Source organism: Tenrec ecaudatus, chromosome 8, assembly GCF_050624435.1.
Source record: "Tenrec ecaudatus isolate mTenEca1 chromosome 8, mTenEca1.hap1, whole genome shotgun sequence".
NCBI lineage: Eukaryota > Metazoa > Chordata > Mammalia > Afrosoricida > Tenrecidae > Tenrec > Tenrec ecaudatus.
The window spans coordinates 59,228,433-59,249,157 of record NC_134537.1 but is presented as its reverse complement, the minus strand read 5'-3'; the positions used below and the strand labels follow the sequence as shown (position 1 = coordinate 59,249,157).

General features: G+C 37.0%; 1 protein-coding gene across 1 annotated transcript in view; it reads left to right on the top strand.

Moving 5' to 3' along the window:
* Positions 1 to 20,725, top strand: part of FMN2 (formin 2) — a 368,626-nt gene that overhangs the window by 237,780 nt on the left and 110,121 nt on the right. Inside the window, exon 6 of the mRNA XM_075555679.1 lies at positions 7,559 to 7,620. Within this exon, the coding sequence (XP_075411794.1) occupies positions 7,559 to 7,620 (62 nt within the window). The remainder of the gene's footprint in view (positions 1 to 7,558; positions 7,621 to 20,725) is intronic.

Sequence of the window (20,725 nt, the reverse complement as noted above, 5' to 3'; positions counted from 1 at the left end):
GCCATTGGGCTGAGGCTTACAGCAGAGGAATGGTGTGCATCTTTAGGTATTTATTTGTACTGGTAAACAACTACTCTGAACTTTTCTCACTGGCATTACAATTTGTTGACATCTTTAATAAGCCCTTTTAATCGTGAATTTTGTCTGTGAGTTTCTGTATTGCTATTGCAATGGATAGCAGAACTTACACATAAAATTAGAGAATTGTTTTCAGACAACTCAATTATTATTATTAAGACAACTCAATAGAGATTATTTATTAAGACCTTACAATTGGATACTGAACTTGCTTCTCAAGTCTGGGGAGTTAAGTTTTAGTCTTGAACTTCAATCGTTTTATTCAGTACACTAGAGGAATTCCAGAGGGTCTCCTTTTGTGGAGTCCTGGCAAGTGAAAGAGAGGAGAGGAGTTGGAACTTATATTCTCTGAGAATTTTATTAGCAGGAAATTGTTTCTTCAACAAGAATGGTAATTTCAGCTGAGATTAAAATGCTTTAGGAAGATATTTTTCCGTACAAAGATACATTTGGGTTGACTTAGTGAAACTTGGATATAAGAAACAAACAAAAATACAAGAGAATCTTCATCTGTGAAAAGCATCGCATTGTAATTATTTTCATGCTGTTTGTGAACAACAGCAGCCAACTAAGATGCATTAGCAAACTTTTATTATTTTGTAAAGAAGCTCTTGGTATCAATCCATTGAGTATGGTGCTATAGACAAAGTTGTTAAATTTTAGTTTAGTTCTTTGTATGAAATCTTGAAGATACATTACTCTTCCGAGAGCACAATCAGCTGAAGCTAAAAATTGATCTACTTTCGGAAAGGGAAGAAGAGACTTGGATCTCGAGTTTTTTGATGGGGTTGAAAATCCAGGAACCCAAAGGCTTCTGTCTAATCTTTTCTAAGCAGTGGTTCCTGGCCTATGTTCTTAATGTTTGCATAGTCATCTCAAGGGATACTATGAAACTCTAAAAAGACAACGTTGTGTTTTTGTTTTGTTTAACACTTTTTTATATAAGCCATGAGATAAGAATGGATGCATCTTGATAACAAATTCAGTACCAATTTAAGGAGTATTACATAAATGACTCTTATGAACTTGCTTTAATGACAGCAGAATATGGGTGAGGAGCCAAATCAATGCTATCCCTTTAGCAAAGGCAGCCCAGTGCAGCGATTGCAATTACTGATTCTAGAGAATGGAGGCTCAGCGACGAAGAGGAAGACCCTCAATGAGATAGATGGATTAGCACTGTTTGTAACAATGGCCTGAAACATAATACATGATACATGTCATAAGAAAGCAAGGATGGAATTAAAATAGCAAATATATGGTCATGGACCCCCATTCATTAAGCACCCTCAAAGCAAAAGATTCACACCAAAGTCCATTTACCCCCAGTTTCATAACCTTGGGATAGCAGTGCTCTGCTCCTTCTTACACTAGGGCAGTGGTTCTCAACCTGTGGTGTGGGATACAGAAAAATTTCTCCCAAGTGGTCTCCCCAAAATATGTGCCAAACCCAAGATGCTGCTTGCCACACATGCTAGACGACTGTCCACTAGGAACTCAAGGAAAGTAGACCGGAGGTTATTCTCCCTAAGGGTTATCAGCCCTCTGGAGCGACCCAACTGCATAGTCTGACACACCCTAAGTAGGGCCACTCCCTTCTGATAGGGATAGTGGTTGTTTCCTTGAAGGAGATAGCTGCCCTGATGTTTATTTTTTTTTCCCTCTTGCTATTGGAGGGGTTGTTCTGCTGACTCTGTTCTAGTTGTTGGAGGTTTTGTAATAACATATCTGTCATAAGCCTCTCTCCCTTTTTCATATATGCATTTAATAGTATCAAGCTGCCTCTGATCACTGCCTTCTCAGTATCCCATAAGTTTTGATATGTTGTATTCTCATTCTCATTAGTTTCTAGAAACTTCCTAATATCCTCTCTAATCTGGGCCTGTACCCATTCCTGTCTTAGGAGATCATTCTTTATCCTCCAGTTGGCTCCCCTTGCTTTTCTGGACATCCTCTTATTAATCTCCAGCTTCATGGCATGGCGATCCAAGAAAGACGTCTGAATAATATCTGTGTGTTTGAATTTACTCAGGCTTCACTTGTGTCCCAGCATGTGATCTATTCTTGAAAATGATCCATGTGATTTGCCTGGCTTTTAAGTGGACTTTTTTTTCCTTTTTCTTTTTGAGGTGTTACTGAATTCTGTGTATTTTAAGAATGAGTCCTTTGGCTGTTGGTTGTTTAATTGCTGAAGATTTTTCTAACCATCTCAGACTCTTGCTTTACTCTTTGATGAAGTCTTTTGATGTGCATAAGTATAGTATTTTTAATAGTTCCCTGTATTCTATGTTGTCTTTCACTGTGTACTTCCTTAACTATTTGATATTCTCTATATATTCTGCAACAAAGACTTTTAGTTTGCCCAGTTTCCTCACTGAAAATCTTGATATCTCTGGGGTTTACAGTTAGGTCTCTTTTTCATCTTAATTTCAATTGTGTGATAGGGAGAAGTATGAGTTCTGTTTTATTCTTCAGATATAGATCCAATTTTTCCAACACTAGTGTTTTTGGTTCTTTATCAAAAATCAGTTGCCTGTAGGTGGACTCTTTTTTAATTCCTGAGTTTTCTATCCTGTGTCACTGCTCTAATGTCTACCTTTTACCATTATCAGGATGCTTTTGACAACTATTGCTGTGTGGTAGGTTTTGAGGTCAGGTAGGGCAAAGCCTCCTACTTTGTTCTATTTTATGAAAACCTATTTATCCTGGTCTTATTCTGGACCTCTTCCTTATCTATATGTAGTTGATAATTCATTTTTAAATTTTTTATTGCTTTGAAGAATGAAGTTGGGATTTGGGTCAGAATTGCCTTGTATTTGTAGACTGTTTTAAGCAGTATTGGCATTTTCACAATATTTCGTCTTCCTATCCATGAATACCAGATATTCTATCATTTGTGTAGATGTTTTGTTCTCTTTTATTATTTCCTTTAATTATCATTGTACAAGTCTTTTTTTTGGGGGGGGTTAGGTTTACTTCTAGGTATGGCTATTATAAATGGTATTGCTTTCTTGATGTTTTTTCCAGAGCTCTCTTTGCTGATATATAGGAATTCCATATATTTCTGTTTGTTAATATTATATATTACTACTTTACCAAATCTCCCAATTGTTTCTTACAGTCCTTTTGTGGATTCCTTGTGGTTCTCTCTATAAAATATCATGTCTCCTACAAATAACAATAGCTTCACTTCCGGTTTGACCGATATTTTTCCCTTGACTACTGCTGTCTAATGATTCTGCCTAAAACTTTTAGCAAGATGTTGAAGTAGAATGATGATGAGGGCCACACTGGTCTAGTTCCCATTTTGAGGGGAAAGATTTTCAGACTTTCTCCCTTGAACATGATATTGGGTGCTGAATTTTTGTTTATAACCTTTATTATGTTCAGGAAAGTCCCTTCTATTCCAGTTTTAGGTGTTTTTTATTAGACATGGGTATTGGATATTGTCAAATGCTTTTCCTCGACCTATTGATATGATCATGTGATTGTTATTATGTGTCATGTTTATGTAGTGAATTACATTTATTGCTTTTTAATATTGAGCCATCCTTGCATCCCTGGTATAAATCCCACATGACCATGATCAATTAAAAAATAGATGTTATTGGATTATATTGACCATAATTTTGCATATCTTTTTATATAGTTTCTATGTTTGTAAGTTCTTTGCCTGTTTTTACTATCAGGGTTATACTCATTTTATGGCATTATATTGGGAGCTTCCTGTTCCTTTTTATATTATGGAATAACCTATGTAAAATTGGTCACAGCTTTTCCATGGAGGCTTAGTCAAATTCCCCTGTGAAACCCTCTGCATCTTGGCTTTCCTTTGTTGGAAATTTCTTGATGATCTTCTCTACTTGTTCCTTGATTATGGGTCTCTTCAGTTTTTCTTATGTTCAGGCTTACAATCTAGGTTCTCCGATTATATGAACAGATAAATGTGAATAATACAGAAAAGAAGGATGAGGAAAATGGCAAAAACAATATAGGCCGGTACTGAGTATGTCTGCACAAAGGTACTCATTCAAGCTCCTGTCCACCAGGCCTCCAGAGTCTAGTGAGATACCTAGTGTGACTGCTTGGTTTGCCTCAGCGACAGAAAAAAATCGTGTGTGCTAAGGAGGAGTGGAACTCACAGAAGTGGCTCATTCCACTGTTCAGTGGTAAAGGGGAGTCTCTTAGCAGGCATTGCTGCGCTCCCTCCTTAAGAAATTTCAGTTTGCGTAGCTTGTCATTTGAATTTCTCATTGTCAAGAAGTGCAGGATATCCCTCCAAGTGGATCTTCTAGAGTAGTTGCTCATGAGATCTTTCTGTTCATTGTGTCCAATGCTCTGTGTCTAATTTTCTTTTATCATTGGAAATATAAAATAGTTTATGCTTACAAATATACTTGCTAGCCATTTTATTCAAGTGATTATAAAATCATGGCTATAAAAGGGTTGTTTAAAAAGAATGGTAAAAATGTTCACTTGTTTTAATTCGTGAAGGCTGTCATATTATAGTAGTACTTAAATAATTCACTTAAATATTTATTTAAACATTTAAAGTGCAAAATTTGCCAGTCTTTCCTTTCAATGCCTTAGTGTGCTCATACATACAAAGAAAGCAGATGTACATTGGTTACATTTAAAGTACTGATGGGCCCTGGTCATGCCATGGTTTAAGTGCTTGGCTATTAATTGAAGTGTTAACAGTTCAAACCCAAAAACAGCTACATGGAGAAAAATGGAAGCCTGCTATTGGTTCATTTATGAATCTGTAAAACCTGGGGAACATTTTGCTCTGTGAAATTAATCAGTCACAAAATATAAATATTATATGAGACCAGTGTTATAAATGTCAAGAAAAGGTTTTCACACCAAAGGCAACATTCTTTGATGCTTGGAGATGAGAGGCGTGGAAGGGGAAATCATTGACAAGACGGTAGAAACGTATGAATGTGGTGAAAGGAAAGGCAATTTTCAATAAAAAGGAGGCAACAAAAGGTTGGCAACAAAAAGAGGGAGGCAGAAGTCACTGGGAAGAGTGCAAGAGTTGGAGCCAAGGAGATAATTGTTATATATGAATTACCTTTATATATGATGACCTTTAATGTTGGTCATCTAAGAATAGATGCATGATCTTTCACCAGGGGTTATATCAGTGTATCCACAAGGAGCAGAACAGATTCAGAAGAAGATATGGAATAAGGACTATCATTGCTGATAACAGATATATCTTGGCTCAAAGCAGAGATTAACAGAGAGTTGTTTGCTTGTGTTTTATTGATTATTCCAAGGCATTGGCTATGTGGATCATACATAACAAACTATGGATAACCTTGAGAAGAATGGGAATTCCAGAACACTTCACTGTGCTCACATGGGGCTTATACATAAATCAACAGACTGTTGTGAGAGCAGAACAAAGGACTATTTCATTGTTTAAAATAAGAAAATGTTTGTGTAAGGGTTATATCCTCTCATGATTCTTATTTTATCTGCATGTTGAGCAAATAACCAGAGAAGTTGGATTATATGAAGAAGACTGCAGTATAAGGATTGGAGGAAGACCTATTATCAATGTGAGATGTGTGGATGATGAAACATTGCTTGCTCAAACTGAGTAGGAATTGAAGAACTTGCTGATAAAGATAAAACATTAAAGCCTTCAATATGAATTACAATTCAGGATAAATAAGCCCAAAGTCTTTACAACTGGAACAATAGCTAACATCATGATGAAAGGAGAAAGGGGTGAATTGATCAAGGATTGTGCCCTGCTTGGATCCACAATCGATGCTCATGGAAGCAGCAGTCCAGAGATCCAAAGACACATTGTGTTGGGTAAATCTGCTGCAGAAAACCTCTTTAGAGTATTGAAAAACAAGAATGGTGGGTGTGACCCAAGCCATAGTATTCTCAATTGCCTCATATGTCTGTGAAAGTTGGGCAGTGAATAAAACAGATCGAAGAAGAATTGATGCATTTGAATTGTAGTGCTAGGGAAGAACATTGAAAGTGCCATGGACTGCCAATGGGACTATCACGTCTGTCTTGGAAGAAGTACAACCAGATTGCTCCTTCAAGAGAAGGGTGATGAGACTTCATCTCACATGTTTTGGACATGCTGTCAGGATAGACCAGTACCTGGATACCTACATCATATTCGAAAAAGTAGAGGGGTACTGACTGACAAAGGAGAGGCTCTAAAGAAGCTGGATTGATACTTAGGCTGAGTTGACAATGGGCTCAAGCATGTGAATGGCCCAGGACTGTGCAGTGTTTAGTTCCATGGTGAATAAAGACACTGTAGGTTGGAACCTACTCAAAGACAAATAACAATGACCAGACTCTAAAGATTTAAAGGAGATAATTCCATACATGAATTTTTTATCTTCATTTGGTTTTTATGTGTTTTGTATTAGTTTCAGTTGAAATGTTGCTAACTCCCTTTAATATAATTATAGAAGTATAGCCAAAATATATTGGACTATGCTTTTACTATTTTGAAACTTTTAACAGTTGATAATAAGTTTGTTTTATATAGTATAAAGCAGTGGTCCTCAACCTTCCTAGGGCGGTAACCCTTTAATACAGTTCCTCATGTTGTGGTGACCCCCTAACCATAAAATTATTTTCATTGCTACTTCATAACTCTAATTTTGCTACTGTTATGAATCAGGTGACCCCTGTGAAAGGGTCATCCGACCCCCCAAAGGGGTCATGACACACAGGTTGAGAACAGCTGGTATAAGGAGTAAAAAAGATTCACCACCTGAGAATAGTAACCAGAGCCTTAGAATTATATTGGAGACTTAATTTTTTTTAGATATAAAAAAATTGTTCTCATCCACTTGTCTTAAATTCATAATGTGCACATTCCAAGTTCTGTTCATTAGAAGATTTTTGCAACTATTTCTATTTACTTTGAGTCATGTCCCATCACCAAAAAAAGATCCTGAAGACTCTACTCCATTGGGTTTTATCCAATTCGTGTTACCGGAGTTGACTTCCCTCCAAGAAATCAGCTCCTTTTCAGTCATATTTTGAGTGTCTTTGGACCTGAGGGGCCTATTCTCAGGCAGTATCTCTGACAATGTTCTCCTTCTTTTGTTTAGCCTTTCAGAATGTGAAAATGCTTTGAAGCTATGCATGAGGTTTTCAGGGGCTTCTTCTGCCCTAGTGGGCACACCTGAGTCCTTCTTAGTTGTCTGTTCTTAGCCTGAAAACCCACTTTGGGTGACCCTACTGGCATTTGAAATACCAGTGACACAGCTTCCAGTATCACAACAACACTCAAGCCACCACTGGCAGACAAGTGGTTCGAAATGGAAATGCTAAATTTAACGATACTTGTTAGAGGGAATTAACTTTCAAATGACTCACTCTCTGACCTCTGGGTCATGAATGCTATTGTTGGCTCTGCTTAAACATCTTTTCATAGTTGTCTAACGAAAAGTTATATTCTTTTATCTTTTGTATTTTTTCACAGCTGTTGTGAACTTGGATAATTCTGTGGTTGACCTGGAGACACTTCAAGCTCTCTATGAGAATGTGAGTAATAGAAAGAATTTTATGTGTGAGTATAAAATAATATATACACAACACATATCTATATACATTGTTTGTTTGTTTTTCTTTAATGTCTTGTAAGGAAATTTCATCTGGGTGCACTGAATTACTGAACTTATTTAAGAGTAAATGAATCCACCGCCATCAAGTCAATTCTGGGTCATAGCAACGCTATCTAGGATTTCCCAAGCAGTAATCTTTACAGAGGCCCCCAGCATTATCCTTTCCCTGAGCATCAGTCGGTGATTTTGAACCTCTGACCTTACAGCTGGCATTACAACGTATACTCAACAATTCCGCCAGGGCTCCTTCTTTAAGTACCAGTTAAAGTATTGTCTAGGACAAATATGTGATTGCAAGGTTTTTAAGATAGTGAATCAAAACATTTACCACGTGGTCAACATAATTGCACTTAAAATTTTTATGTGTAATTATATAATATAGGAAATCCAGGACAGATGGACCCCTCAGGACCAGTAGTGAGAGTGGTGATACCCTGAGGGTGGAGGAAGGTGGGGTAGAATGGGGCAACTGATTACAAGGATCTACATATAAACCCCTCTCTGGGGGCCAGACAACAGAACAGTGGATGAAAGGAGACATTGGACAGTGTAAGATATGACAAAATAATAATAATATATAAATTATCAAGGGTTCATGTGGGAGGGGCTGGGAGGGAGGGGGGAAAATGAGGGGCTGATACCAAGGGCTGAAGTAGATAGCAAATGTTTTAAGAATGATGACAACAAAATGTACAAATGTGCTTGACACAATGGATGTATGAATAGATTGTGATAAGAGTTGTATGAGCCCCCAATAAAATGATTTTTTTAAATATTATAATGGTACTGGGTAGTAAGGTGGCTCCATATTTAGCAGCTAACCACAAGATCAGTGGATCAAACCCACCAGTCATACTGGGGGGAGAAAGATGAGGCTATTATATTTTTTAAAATCTTGAAACTAAAAAGGGCAGTTATACTTTGTTCCATAGGCTTTCTATGTGTTAGTATGGACTTGATGGTAGTAAGTTTAGCTTTTTGTTATGTAGGTACTTAAAAAAATTTTTTTAATTGACAGTTTTATAGATATATTGACATATAATTCACATATCACACAATAGTTTAAACACTTTGGAAAGAGTTAGGTGATCATAACCTTTGTGGGTCCAGATAAAAGAAGACCACTACAGTGTCCAATTAGAATTATTGAAGTCTTATTTTTAGTATCAGGGTCTCCTGGGCTGCAGTGGAATGTTCAAAGGGGAATCTTTCTCCAGACTGCAGCTCCCTCTTTCCTGGCCAATTTTCTTTTATATTCTTCAGGGAGGGTAGAATACAGCAAGCAGAAGAAAAATGCCAGTTAAAATACATATATCACTAAGTGATGTTGACAGAAGTTAAACAAAAGTACATTTAGGTAAAGTTTCAGGTGCCTTGTTTTATCATCCCATTCCTGGGTTTCATCTCTAGCTTGTCCTCCTGGTGGGGGAGGAAAATGAACACTGTTGGCCCTGAGAGACAGACTTGATAAAGGTAAAAGGGTGGTTTAGACAAGAATTGCTGAGGGGGCACATACAAACCTGCTTTCCATTGTGATGTTAAACCAAATGACCTTAGGTCAGGTGAAGGGCAGTCTAGCAGGGGTGGATGGGGGATGGCCTCAGGGAAAAGTGTTCTCAGGACCAATCAATCTTAGAACATTTCTGGTTTTCTTGTACTCATTGTTACTGGCTTCCCACTACCCCACTCTCCAAGAAACTATTAATACAGTTACTGTCTCTACAGATTTGCCTGTCCTGAATTTCATGTAAATAGAAACATATAGCAGCAAATAACAAAAACAAAACAAAACTTAGTAACCACAACTAAGTAAAACAGAGAAATCTCAGTTGAAAAGTATCTAACTTTCTGAGGGCTGCCAACTGTTTCCAAGAAACAGTTTAAAATAAACTTACACACACATCATCATTGGAAAAGGGTTCTAGTTTTTCCACATTTTTGGCAGCAGTTGTTATTGTTTGTGTTTCATATTAGTAGTTATGAAATAATGGCTCATAGTTTTTTTTCACATATCACTCAATTTAATCATTCCATCATATTAAGAAGATTTGTGCAAACATCACCACAATCAATTTCAGAATATTGTTTCCTCATACTCATTGCCAGCTTCTCATTTCCCCACATCTTCTTCTGCGATGCTCATATCAAGTGACTATCTCTATCAATTTACTTATTCTGAATGTCTTATACAGAAAATCATTCAAACCAAAACACGATCATACAAAATCATACAAATGAAGCAAAAAAAAAACCCCAACAACAATAACTAGACAAAACAGGAAAACTTCAAAGAAAATGCAGAAAATACTGAAACCTGAAACAACTCTACAATGGGCCAAAAGGTGTCCAGTTGCCTACAGATGGGCTTTGGGTCTTTACTCTACACTCACCTTCATTTACAATGATATGATATTTGTTCTTTGATACCTGATCCCTTTGACACCTCGTGGTCATACCTGCTGGTGTGCTTCTTCCATGTGGGCTTTGTTTCTTCTGAGCTAGATGGCTGCTTGTTTATTTTCAAGCTTTTAAGACCCCAGACACTATATCTTTTGATAGCCAGGCACCATCAACTTTCTTCACCACATTTGCTTATGCACCCATTTGTCTTCAGTGATCGTTGTATATGAGGGTGAGTAAAGAGTGGAAATCCAAAGCCCATCAGTAGGCAGCTGGACACCTCCTTATAGAAGGGTCACAGGGAGCAGATGAGCCAGTCAGGGTGCAGGGTAGCAACGATGAAACATACAACTTTCCTCTAGTTCTTAAAAGCTTCCTCCCCCACACTATCGCTATCCTAATTCTACCTTACAAATCTGGCTAGATCAGAGGATATACACTGGTACAGATAGGAACTGGAAACACAGGGAATCCAGGACAGGTGACTCCTTCAGGTCCACTGGTGAGAGTGGCGATACCTGGAGGGTAGAGGGAAGGTAGGGTAGAAAGGGTCAACCAATTACAAGGATTTACATATAGCCTTGTTCCTGGTGGATGGACAACAGAAAAGTGGGTGAAGGGAGACACGAGAAAGTGTAATATATGACCAAATAATAATAATTTATGAATTATCAAGGGTTCATGAGAGAGGGTAGATTGGGGAGGGAGGGGAAAATGAGCAGCTGATATCAAGGACTCAAGTATAAAGCAAATCTTTTGAGAAATGATGATGGCAACAAATATACAAATGTGCTTGACACAATAGATGGATGCATGGATTGTGATAAGAGTTGTACGAGCCCCTAATAAAATGATTTTTTAAATGGGCCAAAAGGGAGATTGCATGTTAGAAATTACATTTTAACCTAACTACATCTGCCATAATCAATTTTGCAATGTTCTTTGGTTGATAGCATGGTTATTCATATCCCTCCATTATGATCAGAGGGAATTCACTGGAGACTGAATTCACGTGGGGATACTGAAAATGGATTTTGGGCTTCCACTGTCATCCATAACCTTCTGTAAACCAGAAGCTCTGATACCATTGTTTCCTTCGGATTTGGATTTTATTATGTTCAGTCCTTGGATTGCACAGGCTGGTTTACTTCTTCCATGAGGACTTATTTGAAGCCTCAATTAGATGACTACTTGTTTCAAGACAAGGTTTGAAGACCTTAGATACTGTTTCTGATAGTCAGGCACCATCTGGTTTCTTCACCACATCATTTTATGTGCTTCCTATGTATTCATTGAGTCTTCACATGAAGACTATGACTAGGTGTTATTATTAGTCCCAGTTTACAGATGAGGAAATTTAGATATAATAAATGACTTGGTCAAGCTTGCACAACTAATACAATGATAGAGCTGAGATTGAATTCATTCTGGGTCCATTTCTGTATACTAAAACAATGCACTTCACTTCCAATGGTAAGATGTTCAGTTTTTATTCTAATTCACCTTTTTTTTCAGCAACATGGTGGAAAATGTAGTTAAGTATCATGAGGAGCCCCACCTGTGTAGTGGGTTATGCAACATACTCTTAACTGAAAAGTCAGCAGTTTGAAACCATCAACTACTCTGAGACAGAAAGATGACGTTTTCTACTGCCATAGAAAGTTACAATCTCAGAAACCCACAGGGACAGTTCTACTCTGTCCTATAGAGTCATTCTGATTCTGAATTGATTCAGTGACTGTGATGATATTAGATGATTTTAGCTGAGACATAGCATCAAATAATTGATTCACACGGTAAGAAAACAGTTCTCTTCAATTGTTTTCATGTACTTTTGATTATATCAAAGAGAAAGTCTTAGTATGATCCTGTTTTTGTTTCTAATCTCTTTAGGCTCTAATCCATTTTATTTCTCAATTGGCCTGCATTTTAATACTGTCTTGTTATACATTGGTTAAATGTCCAGCTGCTAGTTCAAAGGTAAACAAGTAGAAGTCATAGCTACTCTGGGGGAAAAGAAGTGATAATGTGCTTCCATGAAATTTGTGGCCTTGAAGACCTTGTAGGGGAGTTCTACTTTTTACTCCTGGACAGCTGTGAGTTCAGAATGACTCACTATCAGTGGTTATGATTTGGGCACGTTGGGACATGACCTTGGATGATCTTTGGAGCATGGCTTGTCTATTCCAGATCAAAGAATTCTGAGCTCTGAGAGACATGTGAACAGGATGCAGGATCTCCTCCTGACCATTCTTCAAAGTCTGTGCCCCAACCTGCTTGTTCTGGTTACTTTCCAAAACATATGTACACGTGTCTCACTTCTGAGACTGATACCTTTGTAAGACAATCATCCTCATAAACATATAAGATCCAAGCCTGAATTTGGCACTCAGTGAGCACAGAAAGCACCCATGTTGCATCTGAGTAAATTATCAATGAGAATTAAGAGAGGAAACCTGGATAACTTTTTATGTAGTTTTTGCTGCATCATGCATATCATGGATTGAATTGTGTCTCCTCAAAATACGTGGTGGAAACATTCACCTTTATGCTTATAGATGTAATCCCATTTGGAAATGAGGTATTTCTGTTGTATTAATGAGGCAGTATTTCTGCTGGGTACATTTGAGTCACTCTCCTTTGAAATATAAAAAAGATTATATATAAGCACAATCCAACAGCAGAGAATGGAGTAAGACTGATGCCAAGATATATGGAGCTCTCCAAGGAGTTAAGAAGCAGAAGGTGAAATCACGTGGACATTTCTTCTGAGAGGACCGAGAAAGATAAGAGTTCTCCTTAAGTTAACATTCTGAATTTATACTTCTAGGCTCCTGAACTCTGAGAAACTGGGCTTCTATTTGTTGAAGCTTTTCACTTGTGGCATTGCTGCTATAACAGGACTAGATAACGATTGTATTCTTTGATGTCAAATGAGTGGTAACACTCTAACATGTACATAGAAACAGTTTTTAAATTGAGTAATGAGTAGGGGCTAAAGAGTTTTCTGTTACCTAATGTACAAGTCAAGGTTCCCTTGAGACATAGCAAACTCATGGATATCAAAGATAAGTTTAATCATGAAGTGACTAGAATTATGGGGACAATTTCTAGTGTCTTAGAAAACCTAAGGAGACCTAGTGGTGTAGTGCTTACCCATGAGACTGCTAACCACATGACGAGCAACTTGAAACCATCAGCTACTCCCATAGTTACAGTCTTGGGAACCCACAGGCAGAGGTCTACCTTGTCCAATGGGGTTGCTATGAGTTGGAATGAGTTTTGGGTGGGGCTTTTTCAGTCAAGTCTATAGCAAAAGTGAATGAAAATTTTCACAAACTTTTTGAAAAGTGCCAATGTTAAAGTGTTCTTCTTGTGAAGCCTTAAAAGAAAATTATGGACTTGTGAATGGACAATAGAAGAAGGGTGATATAGTGTCAAAGAACTTGTCTGTTCAAATATTCGGTAAAAAATAGAACTTTTAAGTGATGAGCTTGAATATTTAACCGAAGATATTTCTAAGCAAGATCTTTGAGGTTTCTCCTCATCCCTTATAGTAAAATTCAAGAGGAAAGACATCGACTAAAACATGAACTACGCAAAATAAAAATTCTGTTATACAAACTAAGGACATGTGTACTAAAATGTTCACTTCAGACATGACGATGCAATTGCTTGATGAAGACAATCAGCCTCTGATATATATAACCAACTACTACCGCAGGAAACCCATAAATATGGACAAAGAATGAATGCAGAGAACACTATCTGTTTCTTGGACTTCTACTGGTAGGAATCAGTCAAAGGGAGCTGCATCTGCTGTCTTTCAAGAAAAGAAAAGGACCATTCCTATAATTTCTCAGAGAGGGAAACACTGTTGAAATAAATATAGGAAGCAGGACCATCTAGGTTTCAGAGTGGGGCTATGTCTGCCAGCCCTCAAAGGGTAGGGGCACTGCCTCCTCGCTTTCTAAGAGCTTGATTGTTTTCAGCTCAGTTTACAGTGTAGACCTGCCATGAAGGTATGCCAGGGCTATTCAAAGCTTACTCCAGACTTCCTCAAAGCCAAGGGGTTGTGACTGTCAGGTTCCAGGGACAGAAGAACCTGGCTTAGCAGAGCCTAGGAGAGTGGGGCTACTGAAACTAAGGGAACAGAGTCGTTGTCCCACTGGGCTTGGAAGGTGAAGCAGAAGCTTGGGGACAAAGGGATTCAGCCCAGAACCTAGAGCCTCCAGGGCAGGGTGACTGCCAAGAAGGACTCAGAATGTGGATGATTGTTAAATCTTGAGAGATAACACAATTTTTTTCTGCTGGGTTTTGGGCTTACTTGGTGACTATCATCCTTTATCTGGAGCTTCTCCCTTTTGTAATGGAAATGTCTATTTGTGCCTGTTTTACCACTGTATATCAGTAACAGAGGAGCCCTGGCAGCATAGTGGTTAATATTGGGCTGCTAACTGCAGTCAGCCATTCAAAACCTCGAACAGCTCCTCCGGACAGGGAAAGACTTTCTACTCTGGTAACTCACAGGGGCTATTTTACCATTCTATAGGGTTATTATAGGCACAGATTATAGGTCAAATTGTCATCAACTCAATAGCAGCGGTGAGAGTGAGACTTTAGAAACAGAGAACAATTCAAGGCAGTCTCTGGGTTATGAATGCCCACTTCACAGCATTTAATGTCATGTAAATTTGCCCTCACTTTGATGGGATCAAATCAACCCTAATGACAACAAATTCTTCATCACAGTCATCTTCACTTGCTGCATATATACCTTTTACATTATTGAACTCTTTGAACTTCACCTTCCACTAAACTGAAAGCAAATAAAAACTATATCCACCTACTCTGACTTACCTACAAATTCTTAAGACACAGGTACAAATAAATACTATTTGTAATTCAGGGGCTGCTGCTGCCCTAGATTTCCCAGGTTCACAGCTGAAAGGGAAGTTTGACAGAAGATGGAATACACCTAAAGACTCACCCATATTTAAATTAGGTGATTTAGAAGATAAGGTTTTCTTATGTTTTAAAACGGTTATAGAAAATTAGCCTTTTGTCTTATATGTTTTGTATGTTGAAGAGACATCATTTTTGGAGGGGCAAATTGTGGAATCTTACAGATTAAATTCTATTCCTCTAAAGTAGATGTTGTAAATTCTACCTCTATGCCTCCAGTTACGAGGCAGGATTAGAGTCGGATGTTTGACTCAAACTCTTTTGAGATACAAAGAGATTTAACAATCGAGCAAAGAGAGCAAGAACAAAGTAGATGACATGACGCATGCAGTTCCATAGGAAAACGAGAAACAGAAGCTGAGCCAAGGGCCTTCCCCCAAAGGTGGAGGAAAAAGAAAGCCTTCCCTATAATTGGTACTCTGAACATACTTCTCCTTACCTGCAGAAGGATAACGTCTGCTTGTTAATTAAAGCTATTCAATTGTAGAATTTCTCTTATAGCTGCACCAGATAACTAGATAGTTACGAATCCGGAAGCAATGAAACACATATTTAATAGCTAATGGTCCCAGGGAAACACTTGAACATAACCATATGAACCTTGTCCCCACCTATGAGGTTTATCTGTATACATATGAAAGGTTACTTGTGAGTGATGGTGGCCAGAGTTGTTTTCATGTGCTCTGAACATGTTACCAGGAAAGACCACTCCCTGTACAATGAAGTCATGTTTGGTAACGTAGAGGATCCGCAGAAAAGAAGACTCTCAAGCACATGGGTTGATACAAGGGCTCAAGAATATCAACAATTATGAAGATGGAACACTACCAGGCAGTGTTTAGGTCTTTTGTGCACAGAGTTGCTATGAGTCAAAACTGTCTCAATGGCACCTATCAACAACAGTATTTTGTGTTTATACAAATACAGATACATGAATGACTTATTTTAATTTGGTATATCTGTATGCAAAGGAGCCATATATACAAAAGAAAACAAAAGTCACAACCTGGAGACAACTGTATTTATAAGGAAATGTTATTTTGCAATATTTTGGGATAGTGTGAGTTTTCAGACATTTAAAAAGGAATCTATTTTCATAAAGTATACATTTCTGACTCAGGGAAGACTGCTTATTGGTGTAGATATAAGTTCATCAGGAAAGCAGTTCAATGCTCTGGAATTCTTATTCCCCAGTCTATTTAGTTTGTTATGATCTTCAGAGTCGAATGCCTATATGTAGTTAATAAAGCACAAGTACACATATATTTCAGTAGTCTCTGATTTGGGCCAAGATTAATCTGATATTAGCAATGAGGGTTACCTCATTTAGGTCCATTTCTGAAACCAGCTTCACATATTTTTAGCAATATTTTACTTGTAGGTAATTTTAATGGTACTGTTTGATAATTTTTGAATTCTGTTAGATAACCTTTTTTGGAATAGGTACAAATATGAATCTCTTCCAGTTGGAAGGCAAAGGAGCTCGCTTCTAAATTTTTTGGCATGGTGATTACATTCCATGCTACATCAGTGTGTTGCAGCATTTCATTTGTTATTCCATAAAGTCCGGTAGCATTATTTCTCACTAGTGCCTTCAGTAGAGTTTGGACATTTTTCTTCAGGATAATCAGGTAATGCTACGCCCTCCCTCCCTCCCTCTCTCAGATGCCATCTCTTGAAATGGCTCTATGGCGACTGTTTTTGGCACCGTGACTCTGTGTGTTCCTGACATCTTCTTTTGGTTCTTACTGCATCCTTCAACATTTTGTCCATGAAATCCTTCAAAGTGGCCTATCAAGGCATGGATGTTTATTTATCTGTTTGTTTTTTTCTTTCAACTTGACAGGTACCAAGCATGTTCTCCACTTTGAGTTTTCTTACTTTGGGTATTTATAATTTTGATTATAATAAGTTTCTTTTTGGGTTAACCTTTGATATCTTCCATTTAATTCTATTGATTCTTTATTACTTCCATTCATTTTAGCTACTCCATATAAGTGAAAGTCTTTTCTAACATGTACTGTTAAAATTTTCCTTTCTTTGTAGTGACATTTGCTGTCTTCAGTTATGATGTTCTTGATGTTGTCACACAAGTTGTCTGGTCTTTAGTCTTTAGTTTTCAGTGCATCAGACCTGTTCTTCCGGTGGTTTCTAAATTTAGATGGGATGTACTGAGGCTTTTATTTTGACTCTATGTATGTAAAATTTTGTGGAAAATTTCATCATCTTTCCATTGCATTTTCTCATGAACTCTCTGAAGCTTTCATATAGTATATATTTATTTGTTGCTCTAGGAATTACAGCATACATAGATAACATTTCACAATTTACTTATATAATATTACTATTGCATAAAAATATTTTATACAACATATAGAAACCAAGGCACATACAGGATCCTTTACTGCCTCTGATTTTTTAATATTGTAGTTCCCATGTCAATAATTTAATACATATAACTTCATGAAATCTTTATAAGCTGCTAAACATTTTAAAGGTCACAATACAATCATTTATGTACCACAATTTAAAAAAATGTTTATCCTATGTTTAAAATTTTTTCCCTTTTTTTATTTTATTAGGGGCTATTACAGCTCTTATCACAATCCATACATATATCCATTGTGTCAAACACATCTGTATATTGACAGTATCATGGACTGTGAAAAGGACAAGCAAATCTATTTTGGAAGAAGTACAGACATAGTTTGGACATGTAGTCAGGAGAGACATCATGTTTGGTCAAGGAGTGGGGCAGCAAAATGAATCAACAAAAGGGATTGACACAGTGGCTGCAACAATGGGTTCAAGCATAGAAAGCAGTGTGATGATGGTGCCGGGCAGGGTTTCATTCTGTTGAGCATAGGGTCAGACCAACTAGATGGCCCCTAACAACAGCATAGCGGCCTCATGAATCAACACTGATTTGACGGCAGTGAGAGTGCTCTGAATAGGAACCCACAACAACATGGAACCTAGTTATTAGATTTTTTTCTTCCAGTTTATTTTCCTCTGATTTCTGTTTTTCTCCTGGTAGGTCTTCTCTCAGTGATGTTGTTGTTCCCCTATATGTAAAAGTCTCATTTTTTTTCTGGTAAAGTTTCAACCTACAAATGTTATTGATAGAACGAAAGGCAGAAACCATATTTTCCTAACTAACTCTTTCTTCCTGCAATTCCAGTGACTGTATACTAGCCCCAGTAACATTTCCCCATGGCTCCCTGACACCCCGTCCGCCTTCTCCTCGCTCGCGGCCTCTGTCCAGCGCACGGCGCTCTCGCTAACGCTTCACCTGTTCTGTTTATTCTGCTCCTTATTGCAGCTGGAGAAACTTTTATTCCAAGAGTCTTTGTTTTCGTGCTATAATTTCCCTTTTTTAAAATTTCAACTTTTTTTGAGATGCCCATTGCTTCATTCATTTTAAACATGTTTTCCATGCATCATAGAGTATATTTGTAATCTGCGTGTTTGAGGCTGGTTTTTTTTATTGTTTTTTTTTGTTTTTATTTTTTGATCATTTGAACATGTGGTTCATTGTTTTTTCTTTTGAAGCGGATACTTTTCCTGAATTCTTTGATACAAAATACATTTCTATTGTTTCCTTAACATTATGATTTTTCATATGTGCCATGAGAATGTGGACATTTTTATTTAGCAATGTTAGACATTCATTGTAAGCTCTGCTTTTCAATTGTGACTAGTTCATTGCTTTTAATCTTTCATGTGAAATTTTCTGTCTCTGTAACATATAGATTGTGCAAGAGTCAGCCTAATATCTGAGATCGATACACATTATAACAAGAACAAACATTTCCAAATATTTTTGCCTCATGAGTGTCCTTTCAATGTCCAGCCATTGTTTGGATGTTTTTCTCTATGAGGAGAGATATGGAAAGATATTGGTTGGAATTTTAACCTTATACAATGTGTACCTCTGTGACTCTTATAAGCCTTTCTTTGGGAAGAAAAGTCACACATACATGTATAAACACACAAAATGGTGTTGATTTCAATGCCGTATGCTTTACTGAGTATTAACTCACCTCCTTAATTTACTTACTTGCCCCCCTGACCCCAAATTTATAATTGTTACCAGCACCAGATTAGATCCTTATTAGTGTTACATTGCCTTTCAGGAAACAAAGGCAGAAAGGACATGATTGCCAGGGATAATATAATAAATAAATAATTTAACATAAACAGACAAAATTTTACCCCATCAATGAGAAGTTATGAATTTCTATTGCTGTGTAAGAAATTATCTTAACAAAGTTAAAGACATAAAACATCACATATCACATTTTAAACATCATATATCATATATTTTTAGATCAGATAAGACAGCCAGGCACAGCATGAGTAGGTTATTTTCTCAGTGCCTTGAGTTGGGCATTGTCCTACCTGAGTTTCTGTGTGGAGTCTCTGGGATAGGACCTGCTCACTAAAGCTGTCGGCAGCATTGATTTCCTTATAAAATTCTTTGTAGGCTGTTCGCTCTAGCCACTCTCAGCTGTCGAGGCCAACTGCATGCATTTCTTGCCACATAACATACTCTATCTCCAAACCTAGAAGTGGAGACTGTCTCTTAAAACACTCATGCTTAAATTTGTTTAATTTTCTGTCTTTGACCTGTAGAATTAGATTAAAAGATTCTTATGGTTAGGTCTTTCTGACCTAGCTAATCTTCCTATCTAGAGGTTATTTGATTTGAGAAGTAATTACATCTCAAAAATCTTTTCAGAGAAACACCTAGATTATTAAAAGTACTCATTAAAAATGAGCAGAGATATCATTGTCATAGGCACAATTTTTAAAACTAGGAAATTAGTTTTAAACACAAATTAGTAAAAACTAATAATGGTAGAAAGTATTCTCTAAACTGAGGCTAGTAGATATAAGGAATCATAGAATTTTAAAACAAGCAAATTAAAAAAAATTATCTTGGAAATTGAGAACATCACAGCAATATAATATTTTGACCAACAAGGATATTGAAAGAGGTAAGTAGAAAACTAGGACCATGTATTTGGTTTAAATGGTTTTATTTTTCAAATATAAAGTAACAAAATATGATATTAAAAATTAACAGTAAAATATAAAATAATGAACATATAACTGATGATTAGAATAGTAGAAATACTGACTAAAATTTAAATCTGGCTCTTTACAAAGACTAATAAAATAATAGATTTTGGCAAAAAACACAGATTCAGGGGTAACAGAATATCAGTTGAGATTATTCAACAAGCCATGCAAAGAAATTTGCGTGAGATTATTCAACAAGCCATGCAAGTTGAGATTATTCAACAAGCCATGCAAAGAATTTGGAAGACGGCAACCTCCCCGATCAACAGACAAACACCCATATTGTGCCCATTCCAAAGAAGAGTGATACAGCAGAATGTGCAGATTATCCTGCAATATCATTACAATCACAAGCAAATGCATTTTGCTGAACATAACTAAAGTATAATTGCAGCAGGACATCAACAGAAAACGTCCAGAAATTCTCGTTGGAATGCATAATTAAGAATATCATTATTGCTGCCAGATTAGTTTTGGTTAAGAACATAATGTTAATTTGTGGTTTTTGTTGACTGTGCAAGGGCATTCATTTATGTAGATCATAAAAATTGTGGATAACATTGCAAAGAATTGAA